Source organism: Peromyscus leucopus, chromosome 3 (assembly GCF_004664715.2).
Source record: "Peromyscus leucopus breed LL Stock chromosome 3, UCI_PerLeu_2.1, whole genome shotgun sequence".
Taxonomy (NCBI): Eukaryota; Metazoa; Chordata; class Mammalia; order Rodentia; family Cricetidae; genus Peromyscus; species Peromyscus leucopus.
In genome coordinates, this window is record NC_051065.1 from 125962649 (window position 1) to 125980740 (window position 18092).

Here is an 18092-nt window from a genome sequence, read left to right on the forward strand (position 1 = left end):
TCTCGTGTGCGTGTGCGTGTGCGTGTGCGTGTGCGTGTGCGTGTGTGTGTGTGTGTGTGTGTGTGTGTGTGTGAAAGAGAGAGAGAGAGAGAGAGAGAGAGAGAGAGAGAGAGAGAGAGAGAGAGAGAGCGCAGAGACTGACATCAGATGTCTTCCTCCATCGCTCCCGCCTAACTTTTCAAGGCAGGTGTCTCATGACCCTACAGCTGGCCAACTGGCTAGCCTGGCCATCCAGCGAGCTGCAGGGATCTCTCTGCCTCCTCCTGCCCAGTGCTGTGTGCGTGACCGGCGCACACTGCTGCTCTGGGCTCCTCCACACGGTGCTGGACATCTGAACTCGGGTCCTCAGGCTTTCATGGCAAACATTTTACTGACTGAGCCGTCCCCACAGCCTATTTTCTCTGTGCATCTTAGAAGAAATCTTTCCCCCACATCTGTGTACTTTCTATAAAAACACAGTGGAACCAACTGCCCGCCAAGTCCTCATGAGTGACCCCTTACTCACAGTGGATTGCAGGCTGTGTCCTTTTCCTAAGTTGTTTCTATGAATAACCTGCGGGGTTGTGCAACATGCACATGACACATGGAAATCAGAATTTGACTTAATGTAGACCGAAATGGGTTTTTACCTCCAAATGGCTTGGCAAAGGATGTAGCTTTCTATCACTTTCAGCTACCTGTTTGGTACAACCTGGCCCTGTGACTCTCCTCATGCCACTGTGGCAGGCTGCATCCCCCAAACTAGAGCGTTCTCACCGGGGTAAAAGAGTTCAGTCCTCAGAAAGACTGAAAAGTAGCCGCAAGGCTGAAAACAAAAGAGAAGGAGGGGTAATTAGGTGGAGAAACATTGGCTTTGGAGTCAATAGGACAGGGCTGGTTCTGCCATTGACTAACCCATCGACCTCTGGCAATTCAGGGAACAGCTGTGACTCAGTTTTTGACTGCAAAACAGGATATTACTACTTAACTTCTGATTAAATGAGTGTGTGCAAAGGCTGTTTTCCGTTTTCAAACACTGTCCTGCCCTCCGCACCCCTGACTGACAGACAGGCCTCCTGGGCTGCCCAGAACACCTGCCTTGCTTTCCTCTGACATACAGTCTTACTCAGCACAAAACTCTTCAGTGATAAATCTTGATTTTATGTTCCTAAACCTGCCTTTCCACATCATGTCTTAACTTTTGAACCACAAAATAGCTGTTTTATTTGGCTGATTTTTTTTCCTATAGCATAATCTTTTTTTTTTTTTTTTTTTTTTTTTTTGGTTTTTCTAGACAGGGTTTGTGTAGCTTTGTGCCTTTCCTGGAACTCACTTTGGAGACCAGGCTGGCCTCAAACTCACAGAGATCCACCTGCCTCTGCCTCCTGAGTGCTGGGATTAAAGGCGTACGCCACCACCGCCCGGCAACGTAATTTTATTTTTAAAATTAAGAAACACTTTGAATCAACAAAATAACAATTGTGTATGTGACATAATGTGATAATTCATGTATATTTTCATTGTAGAATGATAAAATGGAGTCAACTAACAAATCCGTCACTTTAGCTCTGCAGCATTTTCTTGGTGGTAAAAGTGCTTTAAACCCCTTTTCAGTGACTCTGAAAGGCACAGTACACTAATAGTTTAAAATCACCATCTAAAACAACAGTGATGGAAACTTGAGCTAAAGTGAAATGCTGGTTGTACCTTTCCCCTTCCCCAGCCACAACATCCTCCCCTTATCTGTTAAGTCACCTTACGATGAACCCATGTGTATAACCCTGTTCCGTGCTTCTTCAAATCACACAGCAGATCAAAGCTTTTCCTGTCACATCTCTTTCTATCACTACTGTCCGGCTTCTGCTACCAGCTAAGCTTAGTTCTCCCTTGAGGTTCTTGACATGGTGATGAGGTCAATGTTAAAGATATTTGATTTGTTCTTTTGACACAGTCCAAGTCACCTCTGTGATGACTTACACATATTTCCTCCATTGTTTGAGAATAATGTTAATGCATCCAGGGAGAAGTGCTCAGACTTCGCTGTGTTAGAACTATCTGGAGCATTCAGAAGGAAGCCTTCCTCAGAGGTATGACCTTGGGAATGTGTAGCACCCAGGAAATTCTGCTGCACGGACCCTAGTTGTAAGTCACTCAATGCTCACCAGTGGCCAGGCCTTACCCCTGAGGACTTCCAACCACCAGGTTCCACCCACAAAACACTCTAACTGCCCTAACAGCTGGACCCAGCCCCCACATTACAGAGTAAAAAGCCCAAGCTCAGGACTTGAAACCCCACCAATCCCTGGACTCATCCCAAACTCTGGACTTGAAACTCCACCAATCCCCATCCTGGAACTCTCCATCCTGGGAAGCTCTGCCCCCAAGTAATCCGATATAAACCCTGTCTTCTGCTCAGCTCTCTGCTGCTTCTCTCCCAACAGAGGCAGCACCCTCCTGTGTCCCTCCCAAGAAATCTCTTGTGTGATGTCTGTTGTGCAGTGTGATGTTCCTTTGCTCCTGACTGCCAGGATACCTTTCTCTTCAGAGTGAAACACTTGGGGGAAGCTTCCCTATCGGAGCAGAGCTGTAACACTTCCACTGGGAAGCCTGCCCCCCCCCAGAGCTGTAACATTTGCACTAACCAACACCCCTAAATCTTCATTCGAGTAACCATGGCAATCCCAAAAGTAATCTGGAGATTCAAAACCTTGACATTTTAAAATGAATGTTTTACAGAAATGATTACTGTCCAAAGAAATCTTTATATTCATAATGCAAAGCTGTGGGGACAGGTGAATGGAAGTGTTTTCATGTCTCACTTTCCTGGAATTTAACAGGACACCACAAGGCTCTCCAGGGAAAGGGCGCAAGGAAGAAAGAGACAGTGTGCGTTAAAAACCATCACAATGCAGAAGAGCAAAGCGGGGGCCACACAGATGCCCGTGTGGTTCTGAAACACCAATTCCTGCTTAGGAAGCTCAACGAAAGAAGCTAACTCCACAGGGCTCCTCTGTGCCGTGATATTTCCACACAGGCCAGGACAACGGATGTGCTGTGGACACCCGGGCACACTTGGACAGTTCATTTCAAACTGCCATTCATTCTACAAAAGAAGAAACCGAAACCACTTGTCCGAAACTGACTGCACCCGAGTCCAGCCATTTCCTAAGCCATCTGGAACAGTGTAGGATGGAGCTGGGCAGAGGAAATTACACAGACCAGCTCATTGTCTGAGTTCTGGAGTCTGGGGAGAGGAAAAACTCAGTATCAGGTCCCTCATCCCTCTCTTCTAACCTTTTTAGGTGCGGATATTTGTATATAACATTTAAAAAGACCACCAGCATGGCAATGTATGACATCGTATTTCATGTGTGTGCACACTCCATCTTCATCTTTCTCTTCCTTTTCTCTTATCTCCTCTTCACTCTTCCTGCTCCCTCCTGTTGCCCCCCTTCTCTCTTTCTTCTGGACAAAATCCCACTCTGTATCCCAGGGTACCCGGCCAGGCCTTGATCTCCTGCTTCAATCCTCTGGGTGCTGGGATTGTGAGTGTGATTCATTGTGCCTTGCTTCCACTTTCAACATACCTTTTCCTGTAATGTAAAAATCTTTCAGCAAAATCTATCACAGAGAATGGTCAATACAGCTGAACAAGTGTTTCTAGGCAATGAGATAGCAAGAGGGTCACAGTCTCATCATTTTTCATCCCTGAAATTGGGTACTGTGCCTGCAGACATGATATACTGGACACAATGCCACTGAGGTTGATGTCATGAATTATGCAGTGATATTCTGTAGCTGTAACTGTCTTATTAAATAAGAAACATAGAGCCAAATGCAGAGTTAAAAGCCCAAGAGGTCAGAGCAGTAGCTAAGAGCTGAGACTTAAAACCACCTTTCTTACCCTTCACTGCCGCTATCGTCCTTCCCCTCAGAAAGAGACCTACTTCCTGTGTGTCTGTCTTTTTATTGACTTTCTGTTCTGCCTTCTCATTGGTTGAAAACCCAACCACATGACCTCCTTGTCACTGCCTGTCTATACAGACCTCCAGGTCTTCTATGGTTGGTATTGAGATTAAAGGCGTGTGTTTCCATGCTGGCGTATCCTTGAACACACAGAGATCTGCCTGTCATGTGATCGGGATTAAAGGCGTGCACCACCACCGCCTGGCTTCTGTTATGGCTTGCTATTAGCTCTGACCCCCAGGCAACTTTATTTATTAACACACAAATAAAATTACATTTCAGTACAAATGAAATATCACCGTAATATTCCAAAAGAACTAACTGTACAGTGGCCATGATCCCACAGCAGTGCTGTTGGGGACCATCTTCTCTGTGGCACCCTGGTTGTGATGGTTTGATCTCCAAAGTCTCCACACAGTGATGGCGTTCTGACTTGGACATGATATTTATCATTCCTGTGAGTAGTCTGCTATTGTTATCTCTAACTGCCAAGGCAGAGGGACAGAGTCTACCCTACATCCCACAGACCAGGGAAGAACTGCAACGATAAGACCCGCGAATCCCTTCTACAGTAATGTCCATGGTTTCCAAGGAAATTCACAACAGAGCAACAGCCTGTTTATGGAGGGAGAGTAGAACAAATGAACAAGTGAATTGATTACATCTTAATAAAAACGTTCAGAATCAAAAATTGTGATGATGGTGGGTTGGGTACCGAGTGGTGGGTACACTGCTCTGAGGAGGATGCTGTTCCACTGCTGGACATGCAAACTTCAGTCATAGGGAACGAATGATTTTTAATTAAGTAAAAGCCATATTTTTTCCTTGTGGAATTATTGGGAAAACTATGTAGTGATAATTTGTATTTATACTAGGCCAAAGCTAGCTGCCATCTAAGGTCGTCTCTGGTCATCTCAGTCTACGCGTGGGAAGGTTGAGGAGACAGCTCAGGCAGCAAAGGGCCTGCTGTGCAAGCCTAAGCACCTGGCTTCCGGTCCCGAGCGCACACAAGGGAGACCATGGAGCTCTCCCACCCCAGCACTACGGAGCAGAGAGAAGCAGACCCTAGGACTTGCTGGCTGCCCACACGAGCCTAATCTGTGAGCACCAGGCCAATGAGAGACTGAATAAAGTAGATGGCCCCTAAAGAATGGCACCCAAGTAGAATATCTGGCCACCACATGCATCAGAACACATATACATACAGATAGATGTACACGAGTATACACACACACACACATGCACACATACAGATCCAGACACACACGTACACACATAACTCACAGTATATACAAACACTTACATACATATATACATATACAATGTACACACACACACACACACACACACACACACACACACACAAAGGCTGAGAACTGAGTTGATTCTCTAAGGGTTCTTTACAGTGTTGTGTCTTTTGGGCTTTTTCAATACCAGATCTCACATGGATTTAAAAAAAATAAATGACCAACCCTGCACCTGACATATAAAGTTGACACCAGGAATTTAGACCTAAATTGCTAAGATCATTTGTCATCTCCAGTTTCCTCCCACAGAAGTGGGATTAGGCTCAGAGGTCTGGCCATTGGACCTGGCTAGATGTCCTGAGCAAGAAAAAAGGCCCTGTGGATTTGTGAGAAATTGAAGCCAAGCTTCATGCTTGCCTCTGAGTAAAATGGTTTCTAATCATAGTTAATCTTGCTTGGATGTATTCAGGAGAGCACATGGTACCACCTGCACAGAAATCTCCAAGGCAGTACCCTTGGGACGTGCTGGGTAGGCCAACCCTGCCATTCACCTCCAGACCTGGGGGTTGATGTGTAGACAGAATGAGTACTTTTGGGATGTGCTGGGTAGGCAAAGCCTGCAATTCCCCTCCAGACCTGGGGGTTGATGTGTAGACAGAATGTGCAATTTTGCAACTGGCTGAGCCAGAAGAGGATTTAATATTACATTCGGAACTGTGCTCAAATTGTTAAGAAACCTTCAATAAAATAACACTGCAAATCACACTTGGTGAAACCAGCTGGCAGAGGCAGCAGGCTGGAATTGAGGAATACAGCAGATGGGCCTTGCTGCTCCTTACATGTTTTCAGGTTCACACACTGGGTGGCTTTGCTATTTACAAGACAGTCAGTTCCCACCCTCCCACTCTGCTTTGGTTTGATGCAAATCCAAGCCCTCAATCGGACTGCGTCTGACTGTGGTCTAGTTCAGATTAGATTTTGTCACCACTCTTTGTGGCAGACAGGAATCCAGTGGCTAGGGAAAGAGGAGGGAGAAAGAGATGGATGATGTTAAGTCTGGTGAGGTTGAACACACCTGGTCACGATGCAGAGACCTTCACATCAGGGCGCATTGCAACCAGAGGTGCCTGGTCCAGCACCTTCTAAACATTCAGGGAAGAGAACATTCCAGAATCTAGTTCTAGATGTGTGCCTGTGTGCTGCAGCAAAGCACTGTTACGAACTCAGTATGAATGTGTTCAACAGATATTAATGAACAAGTAATATGAGCAGATAATAGAAAACATTTACTTAGAACTAATGGGCTTCTAGTGTTCAGTGATCTTCAAGTAAGCTTATGTATGACTTCCTAGAAGACTGTCAATCAGAACAGATGGGCCAACAGTAAAACAAACTTGGCTCAAATTAATACTCCATCAGTGCTGAAATGGTCACTTGCTGCTTCCTTAACTTTAGAAGCTTTATCCACATTCCAAGATAGCAGGGAACAGGCATAAGCAGAATAATTTTGAATACTTAAAATTCATTAGACACTATTTTCTATTCATACAAACTTCATTTGTAAGCTGAAGGGTTCATTAAGGTTACTAAATTTCTATCTTCCATCCTTGTTCCTCCATCCCTCCGTGTGTGTGTATGTGTGTGTGTGTGTGTGTGTGTGTGTGTGTGTGTGTTGAGAGAGGATCTCATAGCCCAGGCTAACCTCAAATTCACCATGTAGCTGAGGCTGGCTCCAATCTTCTGCCTCTACTTATCCAGAGCACTGGTATCACAGGTATGTACCACAACGCACAACTTTCTGCTTATTGATTTCAACTGAGGGTGCCTTTTCTCCAAGCAAGTGATCCTTCAACTTTAGAGAGAGAAGACTCTGAGGGACAGAGAAAGCCCTTCTTTTGGAGACACAACTAAAACACTGCTCACCTCAGGGATCATCTGCAGGGAACTTTGCAGGCCTCTTTTGCTCCAGTTTGGCCAGAACTAGACAGCAAGACCCTGACTCAAATCAACACAAATGGGTGGCAGGAGGAAACACAATCTAACAGAGTAAAGATACAGGAGACAGTGTCCCTAGCAAAGGACACCTCCATATTGGCACTCTCAGCATGATCACATCATGGAGATGTGTATAAACTTAGAAAAGTCCCCTCACAACCTTGTTTGTACACTTCAGCTCCACGGCCCAAGCGCTGAGCGTCCCCTGGCCATGTGTGGGCAAAGGACAAGGAGAAAGGGCAGTGGGGGGGCTGCCCATAAGAGTTCACTTTCTCTGTTGCATGTTAAACGACCAACTGGTGAGTGACTATGTCATCCAGGAGAGACTGCACTACACTTAGGACATCGAATCCTGGTCCCCAGGAGGCCTTAACGGAGAGAAACTCTCATTGGAGAAGAATGCAGAGGAGAAACAGGAGGCAGATTAAGTGTTGCTCCTCATAGAGGAAAGGGGAAGGAGGCTCCGGGGCAGAGACCACACATACACTGACTGGAGGTTTGTAGGACCCTTAGCTGGTCAACTTTATCTGCCCAGGTGTCCTTTCATGGTTGGCAAACATCATTATTATACATACTCTAGAGACAAGGCACCACCAATGCCTGATACTATTTGTTGTCCGGACCCAACAATCCACAATGAAGAACCAGTAAATACATCTTTCTGGAGATGTTAGCTTAGCTCTCAGGTAATCATGCTACTTAAGGGATGTTTGGGGCAAGTGTGGAACAAAGCTCATCTGCACTCTTCTTCAAAAGCCTAGAGAAGAGATCATGAAGGCTTTGGGTAGGAAGAGGCACTGAGATGGCTAGGGGAAGTAGATGACTCAGGCTCCACTATGGAGTGATGTAACCATGTGTGTGTGTGTGTGTGTGTGTGTGGTGTTGATTTTCTGTCCATTGAGATTAAGAACTAGGAAAGTCCTCAGAGACATACAGCAGACACTTGGACCCTGCTTTTGCTGAAAGGCAGTCACTCCTTGGTTGGGCCCACACATAAACAAGAGCAATGTGAAGCTGGCTTCTCTGCCGCCTTTCTGCGTCTCCTCTTCTCTAGGCCAGACTCCTGCTGGATCTGCACAACCATGTCAGTCACTATGACTAGTCTGCCTAACACCTCGTTCCCAATCGTCTCAAACCTGTTGCCACCTTGGGTTCCAGAAGACCATACCTAGGACAGACTGTCCCCTAGACAGCAACAATCATCTGTGTTGGAGAGGCTGCAGCCAGAAGCAGGTCCCACTGCCGGAACCAAACTGCCCACTCCGAGATGACGATAATTAGATTAATAATCTATCAGCCCACTTTGCAGGAACAGAACTGGACCAATGTGGGGCCAGGCCATACTGGTTGTTTAATTTCATACCTTTTATCCTCTGTCCAAATTCTTTCTCTTTAAGCTCATAGCTCATGTCAATACTTGACAGTCAACTTGGGGTCATTTTTATTCACCCTTCTTCCCCAAAACATATTAATTAAATCCCCTTTGTTTGCTTTTCACTCTCTCTCCTCTCTTCATTGCACACTGGCATGGGTGGCAGATCCTTGCCTGCTGAGGGCTTCGGGAGCCAGGGCTTCTGCCCTAAACCCAGGGATGAGGACTCCTGGTTTTGATATGATGAGCATCACAGGACATGTTAAGTAGGCAGTTAAATGGAAGATTCAGAATTAAAGGAGAGAGAACGCAGTTAGATACAGACTTGGTGGCTACCAGCACATGGAGAGCGTTTTTATCATGGTGTCAGTTGAGATCACAGGATGAGAAGTGAATGAGGGGGCTGGAGAGATGGCTCGATGGTTAAGAGCCCTTGCTGTGCAATCGAGAGGAGAGGAATTGGGTTCCCATCGCTCTAACTAGTCAAGGGAGTGTGATCTTTTCTAGCTCTGTGTGTGTGCACTCACATTCCTAAATAAATCTTTAAAAATATGAAAGAAATGGATGAGCTTAGCAGCCCTACACTTGGGGTTACAGTCCACCCAGCACTGAATTATAGTGGTTAAGGAAGCTTTTGACTTTGCTGTAGACTATTGTAGCTGGAGTTTTCTCCAGTACTGCTCGGGCCCCTGCAGTTCCGCAGCCCACTTATAAAAACAATCACTCAGAAGCGCATATTAAAATTGCTTGGCTATTAGCTCAGGCTAACTATTGACTAGCTCTTACATCTTAAATTAATCCATTTCTATTAATCTATAAGTTGCCACTTGGCTTGTGGCTTACCGGTACTTTTACATCTTGCTTCTTCTGTGTCTGGCTGGCGTCTCCTGACTCAGCCTTCCTGTTCCCAAAATTCTCTGCTTGTCCCGCCTATACTTCCTGCCTGGTTACTGGCCTATCAGCATTTTATTTATCAATGAATTAGAACAACACATTCATAACATCCTAGCAGACTATATTTACATACAATGGAGAATGTACTTGTGACTGCAAACAGGCATAAAATGTTATTTCTTGAGATTAAATCCTCTTCCTGCGGAGAACTGGCATCAAGGCACAGGGTTCACACAGGAAGAGCTCTTCAGCACAGAGGAAGAGTTTCATTCATTTAAAAGTGAAGAAATCTTTACTCTTCAATGATAGTTACTGTTCTGAATTGCTCAGAGTCAGGTAGACCATTTCCTAAAATCTCAGACATGATATCTACTGAGTTTATCTCCTTTTCTGTAGCTGGCAGCATATGCTAGATTGAAGTTAATTTGTAGTGTGTTCCTCTGCTTTATAAGAAAATAGAGGACATTCAAAATGTTGATAATTTTAGCTTTCTACATGACTGAAAACAAACCTTGTCTAAAATATTACAATACATAATGAATTTTAAAGGCCAATTCACTGTGAAAGTTAATATTGTCCCCTTGACAAGATCCAAAATCACCTAGGAAGCACGCCTCTGGGCAAGCCCGTGAGGGATTACCTACCTGTATTAACAGGATTGGGAAAACACACAGTGGCTATGGACAGCTCCATTCCATGGGCTGGGGGTCCAAACTGAGTGAGCCGCGCACCATGTCCCTCTCTCTCTGCTGCATCCAGCCTCTCAAGCCCCATATGTGATCCCCACCATGACATGCTGTGCCCGGAACCCTGAATCAAAATAAACACTTCTTTTCTTTGGTTGCTTGCATCAGACATTTTGTAGGAATGACAAGATAAACATAATACACTAATAACTATAAATTTAATAATTTAATAAGAAAGTAGTCACCATTTGTGTGGACTTCTAGCATTTATATTTTTGGCATTTATGAGAAATAAACACCAAAAAATTACAGTGAAAATAGTTTGTAAAGTTCAGTGCTGTTCCCATGACCAGAGTTACTAACATTTTTAGAAAACAATACCTCAATGAAATGGGCAAAAACTCAACATTCATTACATACACATCTCACCACAAAGAATTTTCTAGAATCTGTCTCAGTAAGTTGTGTTAAAGTCAGCGATTTTACATTCTGTGGCTGTATTATTATTTTTTCTAAGTCAGCTTCGGACTTCCAACAACTGAATGTTCGCCAGCACTGAGTCAAATTTTCCTGCCTTCTGAATGAGTGTGCTTGTTGATCTCTGCGTACTCCCCACACAAGGCCAGTCTGTATCCCATCTGGGCATCAGAGACGGATTCAGAAGGCTCCTGTCTAGGCTCAGCCTCTGTCTTAAGCAGCACTTGTACACCTTTTTCTCCAGCCTGACCCGATGCTTTCCTCCTCACGCATGCCTGCCATTCCTGGGCTCTGTAACAGCCTACCTTGGGTGAGAAGACCTTCTGACACTGCTCCCCAGCCTCCTTGCCTGCACCGATGAGCACTGAGCTTAGCCTCTCAAGGGGAGATGTTTCCTGGGATTTCTTATAGAAGTTCTCATATGTTCTTCCCCACTTACGGTTCTGACAACCTTGTGAATGTGAGCAGCACATTCCTATCAAGGTAGGTTAGTCACCAAACAACACTGGGAGATGAAAAACTTGCTTTATAATTTTCAGGCCCTGGTGACTTATCACAGGCTGGCTACTGTTAATTATAGGTGGCTCCAGGTTCTTATGGGACCTCATTTAGGAATACCATGATTTTAGCTAAATCCCATCAATTAGTAGACAGTACCTATTAGGTGACTATTAGCTGATTAGTCATTCTGAAGGTGGAGTGTTTTACTTATTGATTTGGTTGTTAAGTCACCATACATTGAGGTCACTAGAAGCAGCCACCGTAAAACGCTTTAGTGATGCAACACAAAACTGGGGCAGGGAGACAGCTCAGCACCTGAGAGCACTTGGTGTGCAGGCACGAGGATGATTTGTGTGTGTGTGTGTGTGTGTGTGTGTGTGTGTGTGTGTGTGTGGCGGGGCCGGGGCGGGATGGCTGCCAGCCTAGCTCTAGGTCAAGAGACCCTGTCTCAAGGTAATAAGGAGAAAAGTGATAGTGCTGGACATGTGACGTCTTCCACTGGCCTTTGTGCAAGCTGCACACACACATGTGGACACACACCTGATACAGGCTCTCTCTTCAGGAGGAAGACAACATAAAAAGGATATAACCTCTGAATTATAATAACAACCACATTTAATCAGAATAATTAATTATCCAGATGATTCACATGACACAGCGGTAATGATGGCAGGCAGGCTACTGGGGAGAGAGCAGACAGAAGTGATCTGAGAAAGACCAGTGCTTTCCCTCTGTGCACAAAGACCAGCGACTGATGGCCAAAGAGGCTTTTGTTAGGGGCCAAGTGTGAAAATGTGTTTGTTTTAAAATGAAAGAGTTTTAGTTGGTCTGACTTTCAGTGTCTGGCAGTCTTAGCTGTGAGCTCTCACAAACTGCTTCTCCTCACTGCCTGACATTGGTGGTATTGCTAAGGTAAAGGGCCTGGGAGGCCTACAGTGTGTGGTCCATGGCTGTACATGCTTAGTGCACTGGCTTTCTGGGTTGTCAGTAGTCTTTAGGACACAACAGAGCAGTTTACTGGCATGAGAGTGGTTTAGACCCAGCTCTTCCTCCCTTGGTTTCAAAAATGCCTCCCAGACGTATGTATATCCCTCCTCCTTTGAAATTTATTATATAATTTTTTTTCAGTGAACAGTGCTTTTGTTTTTACTGTTTAAACACATTTTCTAATTTAATGCAGTTTAATTGTAAAACTATATAAAAACATTCATAAGAAGTTATAATTATGTACACCTGACTCTGCAGTATAACCAACCCCAGGGCAATTGCTGAGTCAGCTCCTTGGACTTTTAACATGAGTCAGCACTTAGCTAAGGGACTAGACTAAACCACCACTGATTCTGAGTTGACAGCAAATGTCTAAGCACGGCACTGTCTCCTCAGTTTCAGGGTCAGTGACTTTTTCAGTTTTGTCGGATGAGACATTGATTCAATGATGTATTCAACATTTCTTACAAAAAACCCGAGTCTTTTCACTCCAGTGTGGACTAGTATGTGGAGACAAGCTGGTATGTGCTGGTCTCCAGGGATTATGGGCAGGGCTCTCTGAACAGCCTTCAGTGATGTTTCTTCAGCGCAAGTAAATCACATGGGCTCTGGCTAGCTTAAAGGGAAAGTGGACCCATACACTTCCAGAACACCTGGGTTATATCATAGAGTCCAACACTCAGAACGTAAGGTGTAAGCAATCTGACCTTAGAAGGGTTCAGTAGGTGACGTTCCAAATTAGCTTTTCACAAGAGTCCAGGTAAGGGTCAGGTCTTCACCTGCAGGTCTCTCAATCAAGGAGTTAATAGTTTGTTTGCCTGTGGCAGTTATCCCTGTGTTTTGTAGGGTTTATCACTGTGCACCAATGGCCATGCCAGCAAGGCTCATCACACAGAGTACCAGCAGTGTCTCACAGTCTAAAAATCATTTCTCTGTCATGAATGTGGAACCCGAGACTTTAGGGGGCAAGGCTGTGTGTCTAAAGGACGACTTAGAATACTAAGGCACGCCAGTACACACATGAGGTGCTGCTCACGGAGGGGGCTCAGCAGCCCGAAAAAGCAGAGCCCCATGTTAAAAGGCTGGAATTTGAATCCCACACGAGAAACTCAAGACATATTCCTTTAATAAACTCCAACATGTCACCTCCTATCCATGATTACTGATATCATGTGAAAATGTTTGGCACAGAGCTTACAAAGATGGGAAGCTGGGGGTCTTTTCCACTGAAGCACAGTAGTGCCACACCTGTAATCTGAAAGTAATTCATCTGTCAAAAAGGCCCCACTGAACCTTCTACTTCTTTATTCACCTGAACTCAAAGGTAGGAGAGCCAGAGGACAGGCTGAGGAAGTGAGACTGAGGCCCACGTCTCAAGGATAGAGTCATACCTTTGCAGTAAGAAGTGCCTGATCATCTCATTCTCCTGGGGTATGAAACCAGAGATGTTCTAGGCATTTGGATAACCAGAGCAAAACTCACAGTACATTTAATTGAAAATATACTTTAAAGTCACTGAACACTATTAGCTAATTCAGCATCAAGAATCCCTGCACACACATCGGATATCACAAATAGAGTTCCAGGCATCTTTGAGAACATCCTCATGGAAAAAGCATCACAGCAATTCAAGTGAAATGGCATGGGACCTGGTGGGTGTCCCCAGCACCCATGGGCTGACAGATCTAACAGATTCCAAGTTATTTCAGAGAGTAATTACTTTGTATAAAAAGCAAAGCTGGAAACCCAAGAAGAAAAAGGAAAGCGTATCCTGTGGTGGTCAGGGGTGACAGGGGTGAAGGAGAGACAAGACTAGATACTTGCCTGATACCTTTGCCCTCTCTGGACCTTAGCGACAGTGACCTACACCCCACATTAACCTAAGGCTGGCTGGCCCATCTGAGTGATGTGTGATGGTATCTGACATTTATTTGGAAAGAGTCAAGTGACCTTAAATACTGGGCCCAGATGTACTGGCTTGTTTCTAAATTCAAAACATCCTCCCGTTTTCACCTGTTGTAACTCAGGCCAATGGTTTGCTTACTCCAAATTTTAAGTTTCTATGATAATAATTATAAGATTCTTGGTAAACACTGTCATTCTTTAATGAGAGGTGCTCACAAAGCACAATCATTCATGGTACAAAAATTTGAGAAAGAAATGATACTTGTGAAGAATTAATAGACTGTGGCCTGGCACAGTAGACCATGCCTTTCCTAACACTTAGGGGACAGAGGCAGGTGGGTCTCTCTGATTTTAAAGCAGGACTTTATACAGCAAGACCCTGACTTAAGGGGGGGGGGGAGGAAGGAAGAAATAGCGAAGAGAAATAGAACACATGATGACAACCAAGCAACTTTTTGGAGTTTCTTTTATTATACTGAGAAATCCCAGAGAAGTACAAAGCCCTGAAAGCAGAAGCATTTCAGAGACACAGCGTCTGCATAGGTACACTGTTGTCAGTTTTGATGTTGAAACTGCTCATGATTTCATACTGGAGCACACTGCTCATGAATTAAGAACACCCCAATGAACCCATATGTCTGATATTTGATTAAATTCCCATAGATGTCTAGAACTCCAAGTTATGTTCTTTCTAGAGATTGATTAGATTATGAAAAATGATTTTCAGGCCTCTGAAGAAAGGCAGGAAGCAAGCCTGTGCCACATGCCCAAAGTTTAAATGTGGCAGCTGCTCAAAGCCTGGTCAGCTAGTGTTGTTTATTTTTGATAAATCAATGAAAATGCACAGATTCACCTTTAGAGAAGCAGTCAGGTCAGTCACAACAATGACCACGTCAGTGCTTCTATCCACTGACTCCTCAGAAACAAGTGAATGTGTGGTGACACAAATCACAACGAGGTGATCCTGTACCACAGTGTCACCAGGCCACCTGGAGCCGTATTGCTTTCCTACCCCATGAACTTTGGGGCATATATATTCTTTCATTCTACTTGTAACAAAATAATAGAGAATAAGTTAGATCCATTGATGGTTCTTCTAGATACTGCTTTGGCTCATCCTTGACCTAGAAACCAGCTGTTTAATCAGAAAACAAAAGCATCAGTCACAGCATCTACTAGAAGTCTAGTGATTGACACAATGGCCAGGGCAAGTAGCCTGTCATGTTCCCTTTATTCAATGCCAATAGGCTCCATGGACCTTAGAGTACTCAGCTGCTTCTGGGCGCAGGAGAGGAACAGCTTCAGAGTAGGCAGGCTTAATGACAGGGACAGGTCAGCCAGCTTGTCTCTATTCAATGTCAACAGGCTCCGTAGCTATGAGAGCACTCAGCTGCTTCTGGGCACAGGACAGGAACAGCTCCAGGCTGGACAGGCTGCGTTGGCGGGTGACTTGATCGAGCTGTTGATTGTTTGGAAAGAGGAAGAGAGAGAGAGAAACTTCAGTTGGGAGAAAGCCAATATGATGCCAATGAGACCACCAGGAGGGGCTTTCTGTGTGAGAAGACTCCAGTGGGACTTCCAACCATCTTGCCCATGCAATCACTGTCGCTGGCCTATTATCTGGGCTGTGAGAGTGACATTATGCTCTCACAACTGACTATGGCCTACAGTTACCGGAGAAGTTGTAGGTAGACTATCAGAATGATTTTATAAAATATGAGTACAAATATGCTGGTTCTTAAAAAAGAGATCAAAACCCCTCAAAGATCCTATCGATACCACAGATGTACAGAAAGGAAATCAACCAGTTACATCACGCTTGGAGCTGGGAGGGATGCTGAATGAGGTGACACCCTCAATTAGCCAAGTGTTGTGGGGTGGAGAAGACTATGTTAAAAAAACAAAAACAAAACTGAAGGGGTTGGGGAGACAGCTCATCAGTTACGGTCAAGAGTGGGTACTGCTTCTGCAGAGGACTACAGTTCAGTCCTCAGTACCCACAAAGAGAGGCTCATAACTGCCTGTAACCACAGTTCCCGAGGCCCTCAGTGGACTCCGAGAGTACCCACATGCACATGCCTGCACCACACAGACACAAACACATACATAAGTAAAAATAAAATCAATCTTTAAAAAATATTCAATAATGTTGAAACCTGTATGATCTATTTCTCCTGCTAGGAGATTTTAAATTAGGGTCAATTCAGTAGATCAATAGTGACCTAATGCAGTGATCAAAACCAGGCATATAAGCTGATTACTCAGGCAGTGACAGGTGTGACCAAGTTGCTTTCCAGAGTGAGTATACCAAGTCATCAGTCCCCAGCTTGAGAGGACCCTGTCCTAATTCTGTTCTTTAAACAGCTGCATCGTTCCCATGGTAAGTTTACAGTTTAACACAGCTAGTAGATGTTTTAAGACTCTACTACATGCAAGCCTGTGGTGGGATTCCTTGATGGATTATTGACATGGGAGCCCCACAACATTGATGGTGGCACTACCTGTGGATAGGTGGTCCTGGATTCTATAAGAAAGCAGGCCGAGCAAGCCTGTAAGCAGTGTTCCTCTGTGGCCTCTTTTTCAGTTACTTCTCCAGGCTCCTAACCTCACTGCCTTCGGTGATGGACTATGATGTGGAACTCTAAGGTGACATAAATCTTATCCTCCCCAACCTTTCAGTCAGTTAAAAAAAACAAAAAACAAAAATAACAACAGAGCAACAGAAACCCTTACAAAGACCTATGCAGAGTGCAGCTTGTAGCAACTGCTTCGGTCACAGACTGCTATCCAGAAGATGAATTGTGCTCTCTCTCCACATGTGCAGGTATCTGTCTTCACAATTCTCTACTGTCCACTGTGTTCCTGGCCTCATCTGTCTCCACACGATGTTACACTATCTTACTACAGCTGTATAATACATCAATCTATCACATATGGTCATTTTAAAAGAGGATTAACGAGTAGACATTTGTAACAAAATTAACATTTGAAAGGAAGAGACCAAATGGAGTCTTCAGCTAATTTTTCAGAAAGCACCAAACAAGCAAAACTCAGAAGTACATTATCTTCAGATGTAAACACAGGCAGAAGAGCCTTCCCTTTCCGGGTGGTTTGGAGGTGGCTTCATGGGCATTCGCTTCACTTATGCTCCACTATCCATGCAAGCCTGAAAATGGAAAAATATCCACGACAGACATGATGGTGCACATCTTATATCCCAGCACTGGAGAGGTGGAAGCAGGAGTACCAGGAGTTCAAGGGCAGCCTCAGCTACATAAGGAGTTTGAAGCTTTGGGGCCAGAAGACTGCCTCAAAAACAAAACCACAACAAAGAGCAACAACAAAACAAGAAAAAAAGCCTCCCAGAAAAATCTAAAGCTCATCTGAGTAAGGTAACTCACAATGCTTAAACTAGCACCCACTAGTCCAAACCTCCAGTGAATGCCACCTTACCCGAGAAGTCTTTGCATGCTAAGATGGGTTCACACTGGATAAAAGTGGGCCCTAAATGCAACCAGGGATGCCTTCATAAGAGACACCAATACACAACATAGAGGGGGTGACAAGGACCATGGTATCCCCTGTGCCTGCAAGGAGAGCCTGGCTCAGACATCTTGGCTTTGGGCTTCATGCCTCTGTCGTAAATTGATTGAACAGCCTTTGACAGCTAGCTCAGGTGGGGTCCACTCCCCGGGAGGCCTCTTTGCCACTGCAGCTTCTCATCCTGTGTCCTGTGGGGACCTCTGTGTCACAGTGGCTTCTCTTGCTGTGTCCTATGAAGCTTTGTGCAGTAATGTATTCTATTTTTACAAAGGGCTTTCTGCTGAGTTTGGGAAATACAAAATTTCAAATGATTCTGTTAAATTTTTATTACTTTAGGTATTAGTATACAAAGTCATAGGTTTCATTTTGGCATTATCGAACATAATTTGTTGATCTTCCTGTGACCTCTCACCCTCAGCTGAACCCATGTTCATGTCACTTGTGTTTCATTACCCACCTCCTTTCCACACAACTTCTTCCTCCCGTTTGTGGTGCCTGTTCAGGCTTTATGGCCTACCCCCTCAGCCCCAGTTCTTTCCT

General features: G+C 44.6%; 1 protein-coding gene across 6 annotated transcripts in view; it reads right to left on the reverse strand.

Moving 5' to 3' along the window:
* Positions 1 to 14457: 14457 nt before the first annotated feature.
* Positions 14458 to 18092, reverse strand: part of Ccdc91 (coiled-coil domain containing 91) — a 175052-nt gene continuing 171417 nt past the window's right edge. For 4 of the 6 annotated variants that reach the window (XM_028891644.2, XM_028891643.2, XM_028891645.2 and 1 more), the window contains one exon: positions 14458 to 15468. In XM_028891644.2, coding sequence (XP_028747477.1) covers positions 15358 to 15468 — 111 coding nt within the window. In that variant the 3' untranslated portion in view covers positions 14458 to 15357. The remainder of the gene's footprint in view (positions 15469 to 18092) is intronic. The other 2 variants (XM_028891641.2, XM_028891642.2) reach the window with 1 other exon arrangement.